Source organism: Danio aesculapii, chromosome 1 (assembly GCF_903798145.1).
Source record: "Danio aesculapii chromosome 1, fDanAes4.1, whole genome shotgun sequence".
NCBI classification, from domain to species: domain Eukaryota; kingdom Metazoa; phylum Chordata; class Actinopteri; order Cypriniformes; family Danionidae; genus Danio; species Danio aesculapii.
The window spans coordinates 62,945,740-62,970,639 of record NC_079435.1 but is presented as its reverse complement, the minus strand read 5'-3'; the positions used below and the strand labels follow the sequence as shown (position 1 = coordinate 62,970,639).

The 24,900-nt window shown below is 40.5% G+C and overlaps 1 protein-coding gene across 1 annotated transcript in view; it reads right to left on the bottom strand.

Moving 5' to 3' along the window:
- rasa3 (RAS p21 protein activator 3) overlaps nt 1-24,900 on the bottom strand; it is a 69,618-nt gene that overhangs the window by 18,164 nt on the left and 26,554 nt on the right. Inside the window, exons 5-12 of the mRNA XM_056464025.1 lie at nt 24,639-24,715; nt 18,147-18,227; nt 15,539-15,611; nt 5,446-5,519; nt 4,846-4,950; nt 3,223-3,379; nt 556-704; nt 70-184 (exon numbers count right to left, since the gene is read on the bottom strand). Of these exons, the coding sequence (XP_056320000.1) occupies nt 70-184; nt 556-704; nt 3,223-3,379; nt 4,846-4,950; nt 5,446-5,519; nt 15,539-15,611; nt 18,147-18,227; nt 24,639-24,715 (831 nt within the window). The remainder of the gene's footprint in view (nt 1-69; nt 185-555; nt 705-3,222; nt 3,380-4,845; nt 4,951-5,445; nt 5,520-15,538; nt 15,612-18,146; nt 18,228-24,638; nt 24,716-24,900) is intronic.

Here is a 24,900-nt window from a genome sequence, read left to right as displayed (position 1 = left end):
ACAGGTAAATAAATAACACGGTAAACGCAGCGCTCAGATATCCTGCATTATAGACGGAGACAGACTCACCTCATCGATGATGGGCTTCAGTGTGACGCGCAGGTAATGCATCCCCGCCAGCTTCATGGTCTCATCGATGCACTTGGACGTGAGCGAGTTCCCTCTGAATATGGTGTTGGGGTCTCTGCGGAGATAGAGGAGACACCGATAAAATCTCCCTTGTGAAACCAGTGGGGCATATGCACAGCTAGTGTTTTTCCCCTTCCTCTGGTGAAGAGTTGGATCTCTGCTTCATCTGTGCTACAAAAACAGCCACACTTTCCTCAAAATATATATATCCTGCAGGGTATGACCTGATGTGTATTTCAAGATGAAACTTTACACACATTCTAGACACCAACGACTTATCTTACATCTTGTAAAAGGGGTAAAATAGGAGCCCTTTAAAGAATATTTGGTGTTTTCCGCTTTTCTATTAAAAGTGTTAGAGTGTGAGGAGCAGTAGAGGATCATGAGGAGCTGCTGATGGTGTGTGTGTGTGTGTGTTTTACTCACTGTGTGCGGCTGATCTCTGCGTGAGCGATGGCACTGAGGAAAGGCACGATCTTGCCATAGTGCAGGAAGAGTCTGACCAGCGGGACGGCCGCCTCCTGCTTCTCCCGACACACCTCACCCAGAATATGAGCCGCAGACGCAGACACCGGCTGTACACACACACACACACACACACACACACACACACACACACACACACACACGCACACACACACACACACTTGGTTACTTGAGCTTGTTTTATTAAGTTAATCAAGTTTCAAAAAAAAAAATGTAATTATACAAAGTTTATAGTTTTATTCTGTTTGATTAATGTTTGTTGACAAGAAAAGTTCATTTGATTGAATTAACAAAATTTAAGGCAGACGGGATTTTCTTTACAGCGCGCGGGCTTTTTTGTGTTTACTGTAATAGACATGAAAACATAGACAGCTTGGTAAAAAAACAAGGCTAAATTTGGGCTATTAGTTAAAATCTAACAAACATCTAAAAATAGCCCATCAAATACAGAGGAATGAATGAGGACTCAATGTTTAGATGTCTATTAGACGTCTATTAAACACAAAACAGATGATTTGATGATTTTGATCTTGGGCTATTCTAAGACGCCTATTCGATGATCACTGACAGCTAGATTTAGTCTCGTTAAGCATAGCTGTCAATAGCCGAGTTTCCACTATCGCGTCTAAAGTGAGCAAGCCAGGGCCAGTAGCGTTTCCACTGTCACTTCCGGGGCCTGGTTTGGCCAAAGTGGGGCTTCCTCTGGTCTAGCGGCCGGCATTCGAATACCTTGGGCCAAAGAGTGCCAGATGGGGTGGAGTGAAAGGAGAGGCGGACTTTGCCCGAGTCTGGTAAAGATGGCGTGCCACCATTACACTATTTTTCCGATCGCACAGGAATACATGCGCCAAAAATAAATAAAAAGGGAAAGAAAAACATATATCAGGTCAGTTTAAGATGGGCTATTCCAGGGGTCAGGAACCTCTTTTCAGCAAAGAGCCATTTAGAATTTTTTTGGCAAATGCATTTTTTAAAGAGCCATTAGGGATATATATGAAGCATCACATGTTGAGCAAGTCTGTTTATTAATAAAAGACAAATTGTAGAATTTCTTGTTTTTTTTCACCACTCATGAAGATTGTTTGAATTTTATGGCGTAAGGTTACCATCGAAATGTAAACGGCATGCCCTTTATTGGTGTCGCGATTCAAGTAAGTCCACAGCACTGCACGCACATTGGGTGAAACGTCCTTTTATTCTTATTCATTTTGCTGTAAAATATACAATAAAAAGGTCATTTTAATTGTATTTTCAAAAGGAAACTGATTTTAGGTGACAGTTTTCATTGTTTATTGAAGGGAGACAGCTGGAGAGCCTCATATTTTTGGTCAAAGAGCCACATGTGGCTCCCGGGCCATAGGTTCCCTTACCCTGGGCTATTCCAATAAACACCTTATAGGCTAGGGGTCTTTTGCTTATGATCGCTCTTATGTTTCTCTTTTAAATGTAAGGCTGCTGCATAAATAGTAAAGCTTTAATTAATAAGTGACTTTTCTTTGCTGCGTCCTCCTTGATATTTCAATAACGCATAATAATCTTTACACCATATTAAAGACACAGCAGCCTGTAAAGGTTGTCGAGAGTTTTTGTCAAGTTTAAACGGTGTGTTTGTGCATGATATGTGTGCGTGTAGATGCCTGTATGTATGTGTGTGTGTGTGTGTGTGTGTGAGAGACCTGGCGAAAGAGCGCTCGCTTCACAGCTCTGTTGATGCTGCGAGCGGCTGGGTTTCTTTCTTTATTTCTTTATTTTGAAGATAATACAAAACATGAACACAACAGAAAGACAAAACTTGATTGATTGCGTGTCCACTTCTGTAGGCTCAACACAAGTGTCATATCAAGATAAAATAGCCTGAGCTATATTGATATCATTTAAAGAATTACAAATATCGGATATCACATTAAACAAAAGCTATAACAATGCAGGTATATACAATGCAGAAATTAAACTGTTTTAATTTAAACTTTCATTTTACACAGGCCTCTCAGAAAAAAAGATTTTAGATACTTTCTAAAAATAATAAACAATGGAGGAGTGTTGAAATATTATTTATAAAGTATTTGGTTACGATAAGATTAATCAAATCGTGCAAACAGAGCCTTTATTGGGTGAGTGAAACTAGAAACTATAGCTTCTTCTCTGTCATCCAGCCCTGTGCAGTGCTGCTTTACAAATGGATTAGGAATAACTTCAAGTAACATTCAAGTATTCAAGTAAAAGATGTGTTCTATGTCCTCAAACAAGTGTATATGTTGTTATTTGATGTGGTAAAATAAAAAAAATTGAAAGAATGTAGAATGGTGTGCTTTATCTGCCTGCCTGATTCACACTGAACTGGGCGGGTTGTGTGATGTTTGATTTGGGGGACGTCCTGGGGGCGACAGTGGCCCGACAGTGGAAATGCGACATGATTTCGGCCTCACTGCTGAACCTCCCGGGCGAATGTCCCGGCTTGGCTCGGTAAAAGCCCTGGCCCGACAGTGGATATGCGGCTAATGTGTAGACATCTATTAGACGTCTATTAAACTTCTTTTAAACACAAGTAAATGGTTGTTGTCTCATGTGAAGAATAAGGTCAACTATATGAGTGTGTGTGTGACTGACCTGTATGTGTGCGGACTGCAGCAGCAGGTCTCGCAGCGGGTTATAATGCTCCGTCGGGAACACGTGGTCCTCAGTGTAAACGATGTTGAGTCTCAGCGAGCCCAGCTCATCCGCCTTCACTGATTTATTGCCGTTATCTCTGGGCTGTAGGAAGTACCTGAAAGAGTCAGAGCGGATGATGATAATGATGATGATGATGACGTCTGCAATAACACCCTAGGCTCATTGGAGTCACCTGCCCAGAGATGCACTTTTGGGAACTGTGAAACACACGGCCGAGGCGATGTCTGCTTTTTTCTGCAATCTCAAATACATTACTATGCTCATATGTGTGTGTTTTATGTACATCCACTAGAGGTCGCTGTCTACAAATTTGACATTCTCAAATATGTCACTGGGCCCCATAATCTCATAAATTCACTAGAGCTCAATGTCACAATTTTTGCAAATCTGAAATACATTACTGGGCCATGTTTGCTCATGCATTTCACAAAAAATCCACCAGAGGGCGCTGTGTACATTTTTGACAATCTCAAATACAATACTGGCCCATGTTTTTCTCATCAGTGCCATTTCTTGTAAATCCACCAGAGAGTGCTTTATATATATTACTTCAAATCACAAATATGTTACTGGACCACATTTTCTCATATGTGCCATTTCTCGTAGATCCACTAGAGGTCACTGTCTACACTTTTCATTCGCTCTTCATTTTCTTTCAGACTAGTCCCTTTTAATCCGAGGTTGCCACAGCGGAATGAACCACCAACTTATCCAGCATGTTTTACACAGCGGATGCCCCTCCAGCTGCAACCCAGTACTGGGAAACACCCATACACAGACACTCATACACTACAGTCAATTTAGTCGATCAGTTCCCCTATAGCGCATGTGTTTGGACTGTGGGGGAAACCGGAGCACCCAGAGGAAACCCACGCCAACACGGGGAGAACATGCAAACCCAGAAATACCAACTGGCCCAGCCGAGGCTCGAACCAGCGACCTTCTTGCTGTGAGGCGACAGCACTACCCAGGCCCCTGTCTAGATTTTAAGCAATGCCTGCCATTTCTCATAAATACACTAGAGGCCGCTGTCAACTTTTTTTTTTGACAATCTCAAACAGGTTGCAGGTCCATGTCAGCTCATCGCACATGCCCCTTTACACGTCCGGCCGACTTGTACATAATATATAAACTTAATATCGACTGACCCACATCCTTTCTTAACCCAACTGATAGTGTTTTCACAAGCAAACTAGAAGAGAAAAGCACATTCTTTTACCACAATTTCACACTTATTTATTTTTTGGTTTAGTTTTACTCAGTTTCTGGAACTGTCCTTCGCCAGACTCGAACCCCAGAATCCCCGCTCCACGTCCCAAGCTGTACAAGACAACCTACTGAGCAAACTGACCACACTGGAAGAGTTGTACATATGGAGGTAATCAGTCAGAAATAGCGCAAAAAGAAACAGAAGTCACATCGCCCCATAGCTTTTGTTTAACGCACAAATGCGGCCAGATGTATGCTCTCCAAATATGTAGCCCTGTGCATGTATCCCCGATGAGCCTTGGGTTGTTCATCTCTCTCAGACTGAACACACACACATGCGGAGGCTCCTACCATGCGTCGTGAACACCCGCCTGTCCCAGCACCTTCAGCGGCACCCGTACCTCTCCCAGAAACTCATCGCCAAACTTCAGGTTACTGGCGTTCCACAGGTCCACCCTGAGAACAGAAGCATTTACATTAATGTTTACTTTTATTTATTTATTAAAAGTGACTTACAAGTGAAAATGAAAGGAGAGCTTTGAATCATCAGAGAGTTGCAGTGTATTATTATTTATTCATTTATTATTATTATTGGCATTTTACAACAGTAATAATAATAATAATACATTTATTTATAAAGCACTTTATGTTTTAAGTAAAATCCCAAAGTGAAAAGGAAAAAACATGATGAAATAAAGCAAAATGGACAAAATGTGTTAAGAGTGCGACTCGTAAACACAGAGAATGATGCATCGTGTGTGTTTGTGGCCAGTTTATGTAGTAACATTCTCAGTTACGTCATCACAGGCTGCTTCTGAGAAACATACACACACACACACACACACACACACTCTTTCTCACTCTCTCACACAGGCATGCTCTTATGCATGTTTACACATACACACACACACACACACACACACACACACACACACATACACACACACTCACTTGAGCGCAAGCTTGTCCACATCATCTTCCTCCACGTCGAATTGTCGTTTAGTGAAGCTCAGAGGTTTCGTCACCTGTCAGAGAAAATATTGATTACTACATGATATTGGTGATATTTGATGTTTGAAAGTCTAATATTCTAGTCTAATATGATTCATATTTTTACAATAAACATTCAAATCATTGATTTCCTGAATGTATTTTGTAAATAAAATGTGTCCATGAACATAAAATGAGAATTAGTGCTCAGCAATAAATGAGTACAATACTTTTATCCATTTCCCCGTCAATATAGATCATATATTTTTGTGCATTTGAACAAAACAGTTTTATGAAACAGTTACATGAGCAATTCCATGCACCTTCCCATGAACAAAAATTAAGTTTTCATCAAAATATGGAAACCGTTTCTGTGTAAGCAAGTATTTGACAGTACTTTAGTAATACTCAAACATGTCTCTGTCAATGTTTTCAGACTATTATATTTGATTTACCAAATTCAGGCGTCCATAACGGAGAGACATCACATACATAACGGACAGACATCACATCCATAACGGAGAGACGTCACATCCATAATGGAGAGACGTCACATCCATAACAGAGAGACGTCACATCTATAACCGAGAGACGTCACATCCATAACCGAGAGACGTCACATCCATAACCGAGAGACGTCACATCCATAACCGAGAGACATCACATCCATAACGGAGAGACGTCACATCCATAACCGAGAGACGTCACATCTATAACCGAGAGACGTCACATCCATAACCGAGAGACGTCACATCCATAACCGAGAGACATCATATCCATAACGGAGAGACGTCACATCCATAACAGAGAGACGTCACATCCATAACCAAGAGACGTCACATCCATAACTGAGAGACGTCACATCCATAACCGAGAGACGTCACATCCATAACCGAGAGACATCATATCCATAACCGAGAGACATCATATCCATAACGGAGAGACGTCACATCCATAACAGAGAGACGTCACATCCATAACCAAGAGACGTCACATCCATAACTGAGAGACGTCACATCCATAACCGAGAGACGTCACATCCATAACCGAGAGACATCATATCCATAACCGAGAGACGTCACATCCATAACCGAGACGTCACATCCATAACCGAGAGACATCATATCCATAACCGAGAGACGTCACATCCATAACCGAGACGTCACATCCATAACCGAGAGACGTCACATCCATAACCAAGAGACATCACATCCATAACGGAGAGACGTCACATCCATAACCGAGAGACGTCACATCCATAACCGAGAGACGTCACATCCATAACCGAGAGACGTCACATCCATAAGGGAGAGACGTCACATCCATAACCGAGAGACGTCACATCCATAACCGAGAAACGTCACATCCATAACCGAGAGACGTCACATCCATAACCGAGAGACGTCACATCCATAACGGAGAGACGTCACATCCATAACCGAGAGACGTCACATCCATAACCGAGAGACGTCACATCCATAACCGAGAAACGTCACATCCATAACCGAGACACGTCACATCCATAACCGAGAGACGTCACATCCATAACTGAGAGACGTCACATCCATAAGGGAGAGACGTCACATCCATAACCGAGAGACGTCACATCCATAACCGAGAGACATCACATCCATAACGGAGAGACGTCACATCCATAACCGAGAGACGTCACATCCATAACCGAGAGACATCACATCCATAACCGAGAAACGTCACATCCATAACCGAGAGACGTCACATCCATAACAGAGAGACGTCACATCCATAACCGAGAGACGTCACATACATAACCAAGAGACGTCACATCCATAACGGAGAGACGTCACATCCATAACAGAGAGACGTCACATCCATAACCGAGAGACGTCACATCCATAACCGAGAGACGTCACATCCATAACCGAGAGACGTCACATCCATAACAGAGAGACATCACATCCATAACAGAGAGACGTCACATCCATAACCGAGAGACGTCACATCCATAACCGAGAGACGTCACATCCATAACCGAGAGACGTCACATCCATAACAGAGAGACATCACATCTATAACCGAGAGACGTCACATCCATAACCGAGAGACGTCACATCCATAACCGAGAGACGTCACATCCATAACGGAGAGACGTCACATCCATAACAGAGAGACGTCACATCCATAACCGAGAGACGTCACATCCATAACAGAGAGACATCACATCTATAACCGAGAGACGTCACATCCATAACAGAGAGACGTCACATCCATAACGGAGAGACGTCACATCCATAACAGAGAGACATCACATCTATAACCGAGAGACGTCACATCCATAACCGAGAGACGTCACATCCATAACGGAGAGACGTCACATCCATAACGGAGAGACGTCACATCCATAACAGAGAGACGTCACATCCATAACCGAGAGACGTCACATCCATAACCGAGAGACGTCACATCCATAACAGAGAGACATCACATCTATAACCGAGAGACGTCACATCCATAACTGAGAGACGTCACATCCATAACTGAGAGACGTCACATCCATAACGGAGAGACATCACATCCATAACAGAGAGACGTCACATCCATAACCGAGAGACGTCACATCCATAACCGAGAGACGTCACATCCATAACAGAGAGACATCACATCTATAACCGAGAGACGTCACATCCATAACCGAGAGACGTCACATCCATAACTGAGAGACGTCACATCCATAACTGAGAGACGTCACATCCATAACGGAGAGACATCACATCCATAACGGAGAGACATCACATCCATAACGGAGAGACGTCACATCCATAACAGAGAGACGTCACATCCATAACAGAGAGACGTCACATCCATAACCGAGAGACGTCACATCCATAACCGAGAGACGTCACATCCATAACAGAGAGACATCACATCTATAACCGAGAGACGTCACATCCATAACCGAGAGACGTCACATCCATAACGGAGAGACGTCACATCCATAACAGAGAGACGTCACATCCATAACCGAGAGACGTCACATCTATAACAGAGAGACGTCACATCCATAACCGAGAGACGTCGCATCTATAACCGAGAGATGTCACATCCATAACCGAGAGACGTCACATCCATAACAGAGAGACGTCACATCCATAACGGAGAGACGTCACATCCATAACAGAGAGACGTCACATCCATAACCGAGAGACGTCACATCTATAACCGAGAGACGTCACATCCATAACCGAGAGACGTCACATCCATAACAGAGAGACGTCACATCCATAACCGAGAGACGTCACATCTATAACAGAGAGACGTCACATCCATAACCGAGAGACGTCGCATCTATAACCGAGAGACATCACATCCATAACAGAGAGACGTCACATCCATAACAGAGAGACGTCACATCCATAACCGAGAGACGTCACATCCATAACCGAGAGACGTCACATCCATAACAGAGAGACATCACATCTATAACCGAGAGACGTCACATCCATAACCGAGAGACGTCACATCCATAACCGAGAGACGTCACATCCATAACGGAGAGACGTCACATCCATAACAGAGAGACGTCACATCCATAACCGAGAGACGTCACATCCATAACAGAGAGACATCACATCTATAACCGAGAGACGTCACATCCATAACAGAGAGACGTCACATCCATAACGGAGAGACGTCACATCCATAACAGAGAGACATCACATCTATAACCGAGAGACGTCACATCCATAACCGAGAGACGTCACATCCATAACGGAGAGACGTCACATCCATAACGGAGAGACGTCACATCCATAACAGAGAGACGTCACATCCATAACCGAGAGACGTCACATCCATAACCGAGAGACGTCACATCCATAACAGAGAGACATCACATCTATAACCGAGAGACGTCACATCCATAACTGAGAGACGTCACATCCATAACTGAGAGACGTCACATCCATAACGGAGAGACATCACATCCATAACAGAGAGACGTCACATCCATAACCGAGAGACGTCACATCCATAACCGAGAGACGTCACATCCATAACAGAGAGACATCACATCTATAACCGAGAGACGTCACATCCATAACCGAGAGACGTCACATCCATAACTGAGAGACGTCACATCCATAACTGAGAGACGTCACATCCATAACGGAGAGACATCACATCCATAACGGAGAGACATCACATCCATAACGGAGAGACGTCACATCCATAACAGAGAGACGTCACATCCATAACAGAGAGACGTCACATCCATAACCGAGAGACGTCACATCCATAACCGAGAGACGTCACATCCATAACAGAGAGACATCACATCTATAACCGAGAGACGTCACATCCATAACCGAGAGACGTCACATCCATAACGGAGAGACGTCACATCCATAACAGAGAGACGTCACATCCATAACCGAGAGACGTCACATCTATAACAGAGAGACGTCACATCCATAACCGAGAGACGTCGCATCTATAACCGAGAGATGTCACATCCATAACCGAGAGACGTCACATCCATAACAGAGAGACGTCACATCCATAACCGAGAGACGTCACATCTATAACGGAGAGACGTCACATCCATAACCGAGAGACGTCACATCCATAACAGAGAGACATCACATCTATAACCGAGAGACGTCACATCCATAACCGAGAGACATCACATCCATAACGGAGAGACGTCACATCCATAACAGAGAGACGTCACATCCATAACCGAGAGACGTCACATCTATAACAGAGAGACGTCACATCCATAACCGAGAGACGTCGCATCTATAACCGAGAGATGTCACATCCATAACCGAGAGACGTCACATCCATAACAGAGAGACGTCACATCCATAACGGAGAGACGTCACATCCATAACAGAGAGACGTCACATCCATAACCGAGAGACGTCACATCTATAACCGAGAGACGTCACATCCATAACCGAGAGACGTCACATCCATAACGGAGAGACGTCACATCCATAACAGAGAGACGTCACATCCATAACCGAGAGACGTCACATCTATAACAGAGAGACGTCACATCCATAACCGAGAGACGTCGCATCTATAACCGAGAGATGTCACATCTATAACCGAGAGACGTCACATCTATAACCGAGAGACGTCAGAAATTCAAAAATATTAAATAAAATAAAATCATTTTTGTTCTATAGAGCCGACTCTTATCCTTTTGATTAGCATTATTTATTTTGGGTTGTGTAGTTTAATACACAACATTTCCACAAAGTATGCTGTATACTGCAAACTCACATACTTTTTTGGTCACGTCCATAACACATTTTTATTTTCCCCATTCAAAGTATAAAACATGTTTACAGATTGATTTGTTTGTGCTCTCATAACTCTGTGGTCAGCTGTTCTGGAAATAATAAACTGTTGTTTCAATATAATGCTAACGTGTACTTTCTCTCTGACTGGTATCCTTATTAATCGCTTAAAGTCTACAGGTGTCCAGGGACAGGCCCTACAATGGTTTAAGTCATACTTATCTGACCGTTACCAGTTTGTAAATATAAATGGACAGCCTTCACAAATCAGCCCAGTAAAATACGGGGTGCCTCAAGGATCAGTTTTAGGCCCTTTACTGTTTACAATATACATGCTACCCCTGGGAGACATTATTAGAAGACATGGGATCAGCTTTCACTGCTATGCAGATGATACTCAATTATATATTTCAACTAAACCTGACGAGACGTCTAATCTGTCCAAGCTAACTGAGTGTATTAAAGATGTTAAAGACTGGATGACCAACAATTATCTTCTCTTAAACTCAGACAAAACAGAATTATTACTTATTGGGCCTAAATCCTGTACACAGCAGATCTCACAACTCGACCTACAATTAGAGGGATACAAAGTTAGCGTTAGTTCTACTATAAAAGATCTGGGTGTCATATTAGACAGCAATTTAACTTTTAAAAATCATATATCCCATGTCACAAAAACTGCTTTCTTTCATCTGAGAAATATAGCTAAGTTACGAAGTATGCTATCCATCTCAGATGCAGAAAAGCTAGTCCATGCTTTTATGACTTCTAGGCTGGACTAGTGTAATGCACTGTTTGCTGGCTGCCCAGCATCCTCTATTAACAAACTTCAATTAGTACAAAATGCAGCTGCCAGAGTTCTAACCAGGTCTAGAAAATTTGATCACATCACCCCAATTTTATCCTCCTTACACTGGCTGCCTGTTAAGTTTCGTATTGAATTTAAAATATTGCTTCTTACATATAAAGCTTTAAATAATCTAGCTCCTGTTTATCTAACCAATCTTCTGTCTCGCTACAATCCAACTCGCTCTTTAAGATCTCAAAACTCAGGACTTCTGGTAGTACCTAGAATAGCAAAGTCGAGTAAAGGAGGTCGAGCCTTCTCATTTATAGCTCCTAAACTCTGGAATAGCCTTCCTGATAACGTCCGAGGCTCAGACACACTCTCCCAATTCAAAACTAGATTAAAGACCTATCTGTTCAGTAAAGCATACACTTAGTGCACCACTTAGGGGGCTTCCACACAGGTTATGCATCTTGCTGATATACACTGTGAACATCAGCTACGCTAATTATTATCTTTCTCCACTTCCACCTGGGGATACTCTTCCCGAGGCCCTCAGACTATGCAGAGTCACTGATTCGATCCAAGACCAACGACGAGATGATCCCAAGGTTTCCATATCCTGGACCTGGCCGAATCCTGAACAACTACTGTGATGGTCATGGAGGAGTGGAGAACATGAGACTGATTCCTATGACGCTCCAGAGACAGACGAGTCTTCGCTGAGGCCAGCTTCCAGCCTCCGCCACTGAGACTGCAGCTCTGCACAAGACGTTTGGCCAGCGGAGAAATTAAAATGGTCGTGCCCTACTGAGCCTGGTTTCTCTCAAGGTTTTTTTTCTTCACTTCCGCCTTTAGTGAAGTTTTTTTTCCCTCTCCGCTGTCGCCACTGGCTTGCATGGTTCAGGATCTGTAGAGCTGCGCATCGTTGGATTTGCTCTTCAATATTTGGACTCTCAGTAGTGATTATTAAACCACACTGAACTGAGCTAAACTGAACTGAACTTAAACACTACAAACTGAACTACACTGTTCCTATTTACTATGACCTTTTATGTGAAGCTGCTTTGACACAATCTACATTGTATAAGCGCTGTACAAATAAAGGGGAATTGAATTGAATTGAATTGAACTTTATGTTTTGAGTTTTTACTGCAAATGTCACATCCATAACGCTGGAACTGCTCATATCCATTAAAATAAGAAAGAGAAAGATTCAAACCACTTATTAGAAAACAGTCAAATCATCTGAAACACCACAAACTAATCAGGTTAAACTCAGTGAAACAGACGTTTCTATAAATACAGCCCAGAAATGGAGACTCACTTCCTGTCTGATCATGAGCCAGTAATAATGTGTGTTTGAGGATCTGCAGATAATCATATTTCACACTGTGAGCGCAAGATGTGTGTGCGTGTGTGTGTCTGTGTATGATCATGTGTATGTGTGTATATTTGTTTATGTGTGCTTGTGTTTATGTGTGTGTGTGTGTGTGTAATTTTGTATGTGTATATAAGTTTGTGTGTGTTTGTGAATATGTTTTCGAGTGTGTATGTGTGTGAATGTATGTGCATGACTGTGTTTGTGTGTGTGAGCACGTTTGTGTATATGAGTGTAATTGTGTCTTTGTGTTTATATACATATATATAAAAATACGTTTCACATGTGTGTGTGTGTGTGTGATCTTGTCTACAGTATGTATGTGTGTGTGTGTGTATTTGTGTGTGTGTGTGTGTGTGTGTGTATTTGAGTGTGTGTGTGTGTGCGTCTGTGCTTGTTTGTATGTATGTGTGTGTGTCTAAGTGTGTGTGTGCTTGTTTGTATGTATATGTGTGTGTCTAATTGTGCATGTATCCAGTGTGTGTGAGTGTGTGTGAGTGTGTGTGAGTGTGTGTGTGTGTGCGTGTGTATGAGTGTGTGTGTGTGTGTGTGTGTGTGTGTGTGTATTTGAGTGTGTGTGTGTGTGTGTGTGCGTCTGTGCTTGTTTGTATGTATGTGTGTGTGTCTAAGTGTGTGTGTGTGCTTGTTTGTATGTATATGTGTGTGTCTAATTGTGCATGTATCCAGTGTGTGTGAGTGTGTGTGAGTGTGTGTGTGTGTGTGTGTGTGTGTGTGTGAGTGTGTGTGTGTGTGTGTCTGGTGTGGGAGGGATGGACTGCAGCCGTGAGGGCTGAGAGATAAATGAAGCAGATTGTGTGTCTCACAATCAATCACACTCTTGTCTCCTCGTCTTCAGGGACACGAGCGTGTGTGTGTCTGTGTGTGCGTGTGTGTGTGTGTGTTAATATGCGTGTGTGTGTGAGAGAGTGAGACTCATTGAGTCTCAGTGCCAGAGAGAAAACAGCTGTCAGATCTAATAACAGGACTGTCGACTAAACGACAAACCCTCCAGACCTCAAACAGCCACTGAACATAAACAGACATTAAAAAATAAGAAAATAAACCCTAAACATAAACCAAAATAAAAAAGCCAAATAGAAACCAACTAAAACTGACAAAAGCATAATAAAAACACCCAAACTATCACTGAAAAATAAATACAAGGTGCACAGAAAACCTTTAAAACAAGACAAAAACACATAATTAAAATACAATGACTGAAACTAAAACAAGAAAAAAGAACAGAAATAAAAAACAAAATGACAAAAGAATTAAATAAAATTAAATTAAAAAGTTAAAATAGACGCCATTTATAATAAGGTTTCATTAGTGTACATTTATTAATCAGTTCAAATAAAATAACTCAACATATATGCCTTTAAAATAGTAAATACTCGTAACAGAACCTTGTCCTGTAATGTTGAAAACAATTAGAATAATAAGCAAATATAATAACAAAATAAAATGGTATTACTATAAGATATATTATAAATAAAAATAATTATAAAAGCTATTATTGAGGGAAATATATCTATATATACCCATAAAAATGTTTATTTTAAATATATTAAATGATAAAAAACTACAAAAAATGTTCTAAATTAAATAATTAAAATTAAGCACATAAAAAACTATTATAAATCATTTAATTTCAAATAAAGATCAATGAAAAAATCACAATACAAATACTACATTTAGCACTATTTCATCAACTTTAAAAATGTCAATATTTTATTTATTTATTTATTTTTTATTGTTTTTTTTAGTTTAATCATATATAGAGGACAGATAGAAAACAACAACTGTCAGGTCTAATAATTCATCTGAACCCTGCAGACCTTAAGCATCAATCTAGAGGATTCTGGGTAAAACACTGTTGAGCGCACAGGAGTATGTGTGTGTGTGTGTGAGGGTGACAAACACACCTTTAAAACCACATTACTGACACACTGCTGGAGATGATCAGAGCTGCAGGATTATAGAGGGTGTGGAACATGTGAAAGTGACAAACCACAATCCCCCCGTGTGAATTATACAGCTCTCACACCACCTCTTATATTTACATATTAAACACATCCACCTATGCTTTACCATGCTTTACTATGCTGCCACCAACTTTACCAACCAAGCCACATACAGTTCAAGGCTAAATGATTAAAGGGCACCTATTATGCAAAGCTCCCTTTTAAGCAGGGCTTAAACCCAGTTAAATGTCAGCAGTGTGTGAGTATCTCCAGCCTCTAATGCTAAAGATGAATTAATTGTATTTATTATAATCAGACTTGATGATAACTGTCTGCAGAAACACTTTGATTGACATTCTCCCTTTGTACGTGTCATCAGAGAGGGAAAGCCCCGCCCACTCGTGCCCATCTCTCCCTCATTAGCATAACAGCAGCCCTGAGTGAGAAGCAGCCGTCCACCTTTAAGTCTCCTTTCTCACTGTATTTTGTTTACTGTGTGGAGCTTTTCATTCATCATAGCACACATACTGCTGGTGATGTGACAGTGAAAGGGATTTAATTTAGTTTAAAAAGCACACGTCCACCTGATGCAGACTGTAAAACAACAGACGATTCTCTGACTGTGAGTTTGTACCTCGAAGAAGAAAATCTCGTCGAACTGAGGATTGTTGTTCTTCCGCTTCACCTTCGTCTTCTTGGCCTCAGACCTGAGAGAGAGAGAGAGAGAGAGAGAGAGAGAGAGAGATCAGTGCTGCTTTAATGATGTTACAAAAGATTACCGCTACTTTATTGAACTAATTTAATCCAGAGAAATTAAAAATAAGCGTATGCACAGCTGTTTTTAATAATCATAAATGTTTATATGTTATCCTGATTTATGAAGGATCATGTGACATTGAACACTGGAGTTATAATGCAGAAAATTCAGCTTTAAATCATTTATATAAATGACACTTTACTAGATATTCACATAGAAGACAGCTGTTTAAATTATAATACTATTTCACTATTTTTATGTATTTTTGTTTTGATAAATTGAGCGAGCAGAACAGATGTGAAAAAAACATGAAAAAACACAGCCTTTTTTATTTATTACTATTTATTATCCTTTTCACTTTTACTGTTTATAATACCTTTTTATGTTTGACTTAATTGATAATAGATTTTAAACTCTAGCTATTTTTTGACTGATTATTTTTGACCAAAATATTTGTTTTTAATAATCATAATGGGCCCTATCATACACCCGGCGCAATAAGGCGCAAGACGTGTTTCCCTGACGTGTTGCTATTTTCAGACCAGTGCAACCCTAATTTTCTCTTGTTCCACCACGTTGTTTAAATGGCAAATCCATTTGCGCCACTTTGAGGACTCATGGGTGTTTCGGTCAAGAAAAGAGGTGTGTTAAGGCGCATTGTTGGCGCGTTGCTATTTTGAGTAACTAAAGTAGACTGTGCAATAGACCAGCTGAAAGCAGGTCTGAAGTCCAGCACAGAGCGCGTTAAGGCTGCTTTATACTTCTCCGTCAAGCACACGCGTATGCTACGGTGCAGCCTACGTGTGAACGCATAGCCCTCGCCTTGTCTGTTGGGGTCGTTGATGTGCACCTCTCAAAAATTCGCAACGACGTGTAGCGCAAGCACTGTGATTTGGTCGGCTTAGTAGCGCTGACGAGTGTGGGCGGGACCGAGGGTCGCACAAGCCTGGTGGAGCGATTGTTTACAAGTGTCGAGTCCTGTGAAGGAGCTCTGGATGGACAGTTTTGTTTTGTATTTACCTCATGGTTAAAGTTGTTGCACGTCCGCCGGTTCCTGCCTCAAAATGAGCGAGTTTGAACCACTTGTACATTAAGGAAGCGTTCAGAAAAAACAAAACACCAGCGAAGAAACTCCACACAGAGGCACATAAACGCCTCACTGCCAACTAGCGCTTTGGAAGTGTTATTGCAGAGCAACAGAAACAGCGCGCAGAAGTATGAATGCACAGCTACGCGCGTTGCATGCGCTGTGGGTCACGCCGATCACTTGACGCAGAAGTATAAACCAGGCTTTAGTTGTGCGCCTCGCTGACACATTGCTTAATACACACAGGATATAGAGCAATACGCAAATATCTTTATAGATAATAATTATAGGATTAAAATATTACAAAATTATTATTTTCTACATAAATATTAAAACCACCGCCAGATATGCAAAACAAAACGAAAAAATGAAACAAATTATGTCAACTTTTCAAAACATAAATAATTCATTATTAATAATCAATAATATAATAAATATTACCATTTTTTATTTGTTACTTGATTAATAATTGATTTTAAACTTCAGCTTTTTTTTTTGACTAATTATTTCTGACCAAATTAACAGTATTAAAAGTGTTTTTAATAATCATAAATGTTTTTTGATCATCAAATCCTCATATTACACTGGAAGGATCATGTGACACTGAAGACTGGAGTAATGATGCTAAAATTACCGTTGTCCTATGATATGTATTAGATTAGCTTCATACTGACTAATCTAATGTATATGCACAAATATAATATTGTAGAGCATCCTATTAAAAATCTGAATTTAAAAGAGAGAGTTATGAGCGGTGAACTCATATGCTGAGTATTATATCTGTAAAACTATTTGGTCATATGATAAAGGCTGCATGATATTGGAACAATCTGACATTGCAATATTTTGTTTTGCTGTGAAATATATTGCAATATGAATAGAATTTCGCCTGATGATTTGAACAGCTCTATTTGGAAAGATTTCATTAATTTAGATCAACTGAGATGATCAAGTCTTTTTCTGTGCAGTGCATCTGCATAAGATTTAATATATTAGACACTTATATAAACACGACAGAGCAAAAATGAAAAGGTTTTCTGAGGAGTGTAACCGTATTCAAGTATGGAAATTGAACAAACGTAAAATATCATAGTCATCATTGTCTAAATAATTTTTAATAATATTTGAAAATATCTTTATCCTTTAATTTTTAATAAGCAATCTAATCCTATGACGTTTTAAGTAATCAGGATTACAATTATCACCAAATAATCATCATTATGATTTTTCACATAATCGAGCAGCCTTAATATGTGTGTGTGTGTGTGTGTGTGTGTGTGTGTGTGTGTGTGTGTGTGTTTATTTGAGGACACCCGTTAAGCCCTGAACCGCTATTGGAAAGACGTAATGAGCACTTGTAAATGGGATAAACAGCAATGCTTTTAGCTGGGATGTTACCTGGAAGGGCCCAGTAATGACACGACTGCGTACGGATCACACTGACCGTTGACTATCGGCAGATCCTGACACTCCAAAACCCTAAACAACAAACCAAACAGACATCATGAGCTTCATACAAACAGGAAGATCTGACAGATCTGAGGTTAGGCACTGTATACTGTATAACTGATATCACAACCGACCAATCAGAGTCGAGCTTTGGTGTGGGCAGACGTGTGTGGTGACATCATTGGATGATTGACAGTGTGACATCAATTACAGACACTGGCATGATGGACAGGTTCTCTCTCATACACACACACCCACTTGTACGGCTATCTTTATGGGGACTTCCTATAGACATTGTTTTTTAGTGCTAGGCAAAGATTAATCTTGATTAATCGCATCCTAAATCAAAGATTGCTTTGACATAATATAAGTGTGCTTGTGTGTGTGAGTGTATTATATTATATATATATATATATATATATATATATATATATATATATATATATATATATATATATATATATATGTGATATACACATAAATAAATAAATACAAAACTTAAATATTTAAATGTATATATAATGTTTATACACACATATATATTATATCTACATTATTTTATATCTACATTATTTTATATCTAATTAATATAATCAAATATATGCATGTGTGTGTGTATTTATATTTACATAATAAATATACACAGTACACACTCACTTAAATTATTTATTTTAAACTATGATTTATGAGCTAAGTAAGAAAATGACTGGTATTGCTATACTTGTGAGGACATTTGATGTGAGAATACAAAGTACACACGCACACACACACACATGGACTGAAACTAAACCCATTCACACTCATTCAGATCCAAAGCATATGAACATCACATCATAAATAATAAGCAGACAGTGCGGATCTGCATTCAGATGTGTCCATGAAGCAGAGCTCGGCTGTGAATGGGGGTTTAATGCTGATGAATGAAGAGGATTTACAGCATCTCTAATGCCATCCGATCCTTCCAGGGCACTTCCTGTGTGTTAAGCCCGTTTATATAATGCTGCGTCTGGCCTGGTCATACAGATGCCCAAAAATACACCAGCCATGACGTCCAGCGCAGGCTAAAACAGACTGAGGCCTTCTGCTGGAGTCCAGATTACAGACACACAAATGAAGTTCAGGAATGAGTTTACATTTACTGTATACACTGACCTTACTCTACTGGGTCATTAAAATAGAGGCAGAAGTATTCATACCCCTGGCAAATACCCCTGGGGTATGAATGATTTCAGCCTTGACTGTAAATAATAAACACATTAATAGTCATTCATTCATTTTCCTTTGGCTAACTCGCTTATTTATCAGGGGTCGCCACAGTGGAATGAACCGACAACTATTCCAGCATATGTTTTACGCAGCGGATGCCCTTCCAGCTGCAACCCAGTACTGGGAAACACCCACAATTTGTGTGTGTGTGTGTTCCGTGTGTATCTCTGCGTGTGTCCATGTGTATCTGTGTGTATTAGAACAAATCAAAATCTGTGCATGTGTGTGAGTGTCCGTGTATATCTGTGTGTGTGTGTGGGAATGAATCAATATGTCTGTGTGTGTGCATGTGTGTATGAGTGTCTATGTGCTTCTGTGTGTGCGCACATGTGTCCAAGTGTGGATCTCTGTGTATATGTGTGTGTGTTTGAGTGTTAGTGTGTGTGCATGTGTGTTTGACATGAGTGCAAAGTGTGTGTGTATGATACACTGTGTGTGTCCATATGTGCGTACTATATGTGTGTGTATATTCGTGAATGTGTGTGCACAGATTTGTGTATGTGTATATATGTGTGTGTGTTTTCGTGAGTCTCTGTGTGTACGTCATCCTCACTGTGTCTTAAAATGGAAGCTGCATAAATATCCTGTGAATGAGAGCGCTGCTCACTGTGACACTAAGCTCATTACCCAGAGTGCTCCAGTGTGGGAAACTGTCCAGACATGGAGCCACTGATGCTGTGAAAGCATTTGAGCATGTATGAAGCCTATATAACACACACACACACACACACACACACACACACACACACACACACACACACACACACACACACACACACACACACACACACACACACATGCAGCACATTAAACTGAACTCATTTCCATTAACTGACAGCGGAGCACAGATGCATTCATGCAGTTACAGATATGTAAGCCAAGTGCACACACACACACTTGTACAGCTATCTTCATGGGGACTTCCTATAGACATGATGATTATTTCTACCGTACAGACTGAATATTCTCTCCTTTCCTCCTAAAGTAAACAATCTGCACTTTTACATCTTCACAATACTTTATTCTGGCTATTCTATGAGCCTTTTTCCTCATAGAGACCCCAAAAAATAAACACACAAGATCAAAATGTACTTGTATTGCTATACTTGTGGGGACATTTATGTCAGGAACACAAGATACACATACACATCAAACATCAGTTCACATATTAAAATACTTAAGCTGCTAATCAAAGCATCAAACCAAAAAAAATATTGTGCAAAGAGTGTGAATTGTGAAATATTACACTAAAGTCTGCTTGAGTCAATGTGCTAAACTGACCACATGTTTCCTTACTGAATGAAGCTTCAATGATTCATTCATAAGGACACTCACTTGCTTCATTTCTAAGTGAATCAGCTGTTTTGAATGAATCATTTGAGTGAAAGAGACTCATCATCATTTGAGTAAAAATATAAAATAATAAAGTGAAAATATTTATACATATACTGTGATGCTCCCTCGAGAAACACTGTCCTGAAGTCTCTGTTAATAGTTCTGAAGTGTTTCACAATCTGAATCTAATTGTTTGATATGAATCATCTGATCTTGTGTTTGTTCTCTGCGTCCGCCAAGATCATAACATGAAAATTAGAGCAAAAGATAGAGGGATTGTCATTGGGTTATTGGAAACAGACCTACATGTATTAACAAATTTGTTTAAGTTTATCAAATTTCCAGCAGAGCTCTTCCTCGAAAGAGTTTGTTTTCAGTGTGGTTTTCAACTGATATGAATCATCTGATCTGCGTCCATCAAATGAATCAGTTGTTTTGAATGAATCAATTGAGTAGATGATTCATTAAAAAAGCACTTGCCTGCGGTAGTTTTACTTTAATATTTATTTTTACATCAAATGCCTTAACCAGCATGAATGTAGACTCTATTAATATTATACAATACAATACAGTAGTCCCTTTTCGCTGATTTTTTAGTGCAATTTGATAGGCTTATTTTTTTACAGCATATTGTGTTCTGTTTCCTGATTGGCTGTAGACCATTGTCAATCAATCTCCTCTGTGTCTCATGTACAGCACAGAATGTGTTCAGCTTGCTACTTTAACATAAATCCCCAAATGCTAGCAGTGTGAGTTCCAACAAGGATGCAAAAAGGGCTGTAACTGTCTGCAGCAAGATCATCGTAAAGGGGGTCACACATCGGAAGCGCCACGCCACGCAGTGCCATGCATTTTAAAACTGTAAACATAGGTTTATATTAAGGTACACACACCAGCGGCTGTCTGCGGCGTCCAGCTACGACTCAGGACACTGTTCACATTTCTGCCGCGCATTTCATTGTAAATAAGATGCGAATGTGTGCGTCCGGTGTGTGTTACTTCCAACTGTTATGTGCACGGCGCATCCTCTGTGCGACCCCCTTAAAGATAGAGTCCGCTTTAGCTTTGTGGATCAGTGACTGCAGGAAGAAGAACATTACACTGGATGCCAGCATTATCTGCACAAAAGCTGAAAAGCTTTATGAACCTTTTGCTGACAGCGATGAATGTTTGTGCCTGACAACAAGTTTGGTTTCAGTCTATAATACCGGACTTATTTTTCTACGAAGGTTTGAACTTTGAGAGTGTTTAAACAAGGGAGAATAGTGTGAAAATGTGTTTGTGAAAAGGTGTATAAAGTGTGTAGTGAGGGGTTTTACAGCCTTAAAACATCTAGAATAATTGTTAAAAAATACAGCACACTTCGTGGATTTTGTCTATCGCGGGCTATTTTTAGATTGAAACTCCCATGATAAACGAGGGACCACTGTACCTCATTTCTAATTGAAAAAAAAATTGAGTTGCTTTTTTGGTCAATGTCATTTTTTGTGTAAACAGAGCATCAGACAATACTGAATCTGATTCAACTTATATGAATCATTTGTGTCAAATGAAATGAATCAGCTGTTTTGTATGAATCAATTGAGTAACTGATTAATTAAAATACTAATTTAACTTAATTAAAATAAGTCTCGCCGCACCTACAGGCAGTTTTACAATCATATTTACTTTTCCACCAAATTCCTTTACCAGAATAAAACACACTCAGCTGAATTTCAGTTATTAAAAAACTCAATTAATTTTCAGTCAGACAATACTGAATCTGATTCAACTTATATGAATCATCTGTGTCAAATGAAATGAATCAGAAGTTTTGAATGAATCAGCTGAGTGAAAGGTTCATTAAAACAGGACTTGCGCTACCTCTTGGCAGTTTTACAATTATATTTATTTTCCCACCAAATGCCTTACACCCCATTCACAAGGGGCTTCAGCGTCAACGCTTGACAGAGGGCGTGTCTAATGTTGGGGCTGATGTGATCATCATAGCAGCGTCAGCCAATGAAATTAGCTAGCAATAGGCCACTGTCTGAGCTGGTGTATTTGCATACAGCATTCTGATTGGCTCACGCTTCCATCTGCGCTTGAAAAGTTGAGCAAGTCCAACTTTTGCAGCGAACAACGCCACTGAAGCGGCGTCGACGGATCCACAATGCAGTTCGGCAACACCTGACGTCACCCATTTAAAGTGAATGGGATACGTTGAAGCTGACGCTCGTGTCAATAGCCGCGTTTCCACTATCGCGCCTAAAGCGAGCGAGCCAGGGCGAGCCAAGGCCAGTCGCGTTTCCACTATCACTTCCGGGGCGTAATCGGGCCAAAGCGGGGCTTCCTTGGGGCCAGCGTCCGGCCTTTTTCGGCCCGCCGAATACCTTGGGCCAAGGAGGGCCAACTGGGGCTTCGGGGCGGGGTTACGTACAAAGGCGGAGTTTTCCTGTCAGGTAAAAAGGAGACAAGATGCTTTCTTCCCTTACATTTGTTTTGCTATCGCGCTTGATCAACTCACTAAGAAGAAGAAAAAAATCTGTGTTCGAAGTAAATGCCGCCGAACTCGAATGTCCTTATCCAGGGATCGCTGTCTGGCCTTACACCAACAGACCACAAACAGTAAAAAAGCAATCGCTTCGGTGTTCTCCATCTTCCAGCTCTCGTAGTGATGCCAGGTTGTGTTTGTGGTTATAATTTGAGTTTTTTGTTCCCACTGAAGTGGGCGGGTTGTGTGACGGGTTGTGTGGGGTTTGATTCGGGGGACGTTCTGGGGGCGGTGTTTGCGTGACGCGCTGCGAGCAACTAGCCCGACAGTGGAAACGCGACATGATTTCGGCCTCATTTCTCAACCTCCTGGGCTATTGGCCCGACCTGGCCCGATTAAAGCCCTGGCTCGCACTGGCCCGATAGTGGAAATGCGGCTAATGGGGTGTTAACCAGCATAAAAACACACTCAGCAACACTTTAGTTACTGAAAAACCCCCAAAACATTTAGTTTTCTTTTGGTCAGTTTATTTTTTGGTAAACAGAGCATCAGACAATACTGAATCTGTTTCAACTTATATGAATCATCTGTGTCAAATGAAATGAATCAGCTGTTTTGAATGAATCAATTACGTGAATGTTACATTAAAAGTTTTTAAAATCATATTTATTTTTCCACCAAATGCCTAAACCGGCATAAAAACACACTCAGCTAAATTTTGGTTTCTAAAAAATTCCCTTTTTTACCAATTTTTGTGTGTGCATCACACCCATCAGACAATACTGGAAACTAATGCTCATCCGGCAACATTTACAATCACTGCCATGTCTCAAAATAGGTTTTCTAAATAATTATAATTCAGCTGATTTGCGGTGACGTGCTTCTCTCTGCTGTTGACTGTAAGTGCTGCTTTCACACAACAAATAACAGGCATGTTACTCACAGATGCTGTGCTGTACAGGCCGCTATTAGACTGTCAGAGAGATAAAAACACACTGCTAAAAATACTCAAGCTGCAGTGTGTGATCTCAGTTCAGTCATACAGAAAGCCAACAATAATAATCAGTCCCTCCAGGATTTTATGATCACTAAACTCATCACAGAATCAAGCAAACTCTTTTCTAAAATGCTGGAAATGTTCAGGGCTTAAATGCATGCTATGATGGCATCGCAACACTTAATCACGCACAGAATCCAGTTTACATTCAATTATACTTAAAGGAGATTTGTATTTGAATAAGCATTCCTTTAATTGAAATATAGGTTAATAATAAAATATGGTTGACAGCAGCGGTGTGAATGTGATGAGACACGAGGGCTCTGATTGGCTGATGGTGGCAGTGTGGACGTTGTGATTGGCTGCTCACCGTGTTGCCAGCTTGTGGCAGACGACACCGCTGTCTGTGATGAGCTCACTGAGACGCAGCTCCAGGTGAACCTTCCCCTGCGGAGAGAGAGAGAGATTATATATAGATACAGTTGAAGTCAGAATTATTCGTCCTCCTGTGCAATACTTATTCTTTTTCAAATATTTTTCACAGTATTTCCTATATTTTTTCTTCTGGAGAAAGTCTTATTTGGCTCACACTTTAAACTCATGTTAAGGTCAATATTATTAGCCCCCTTCAG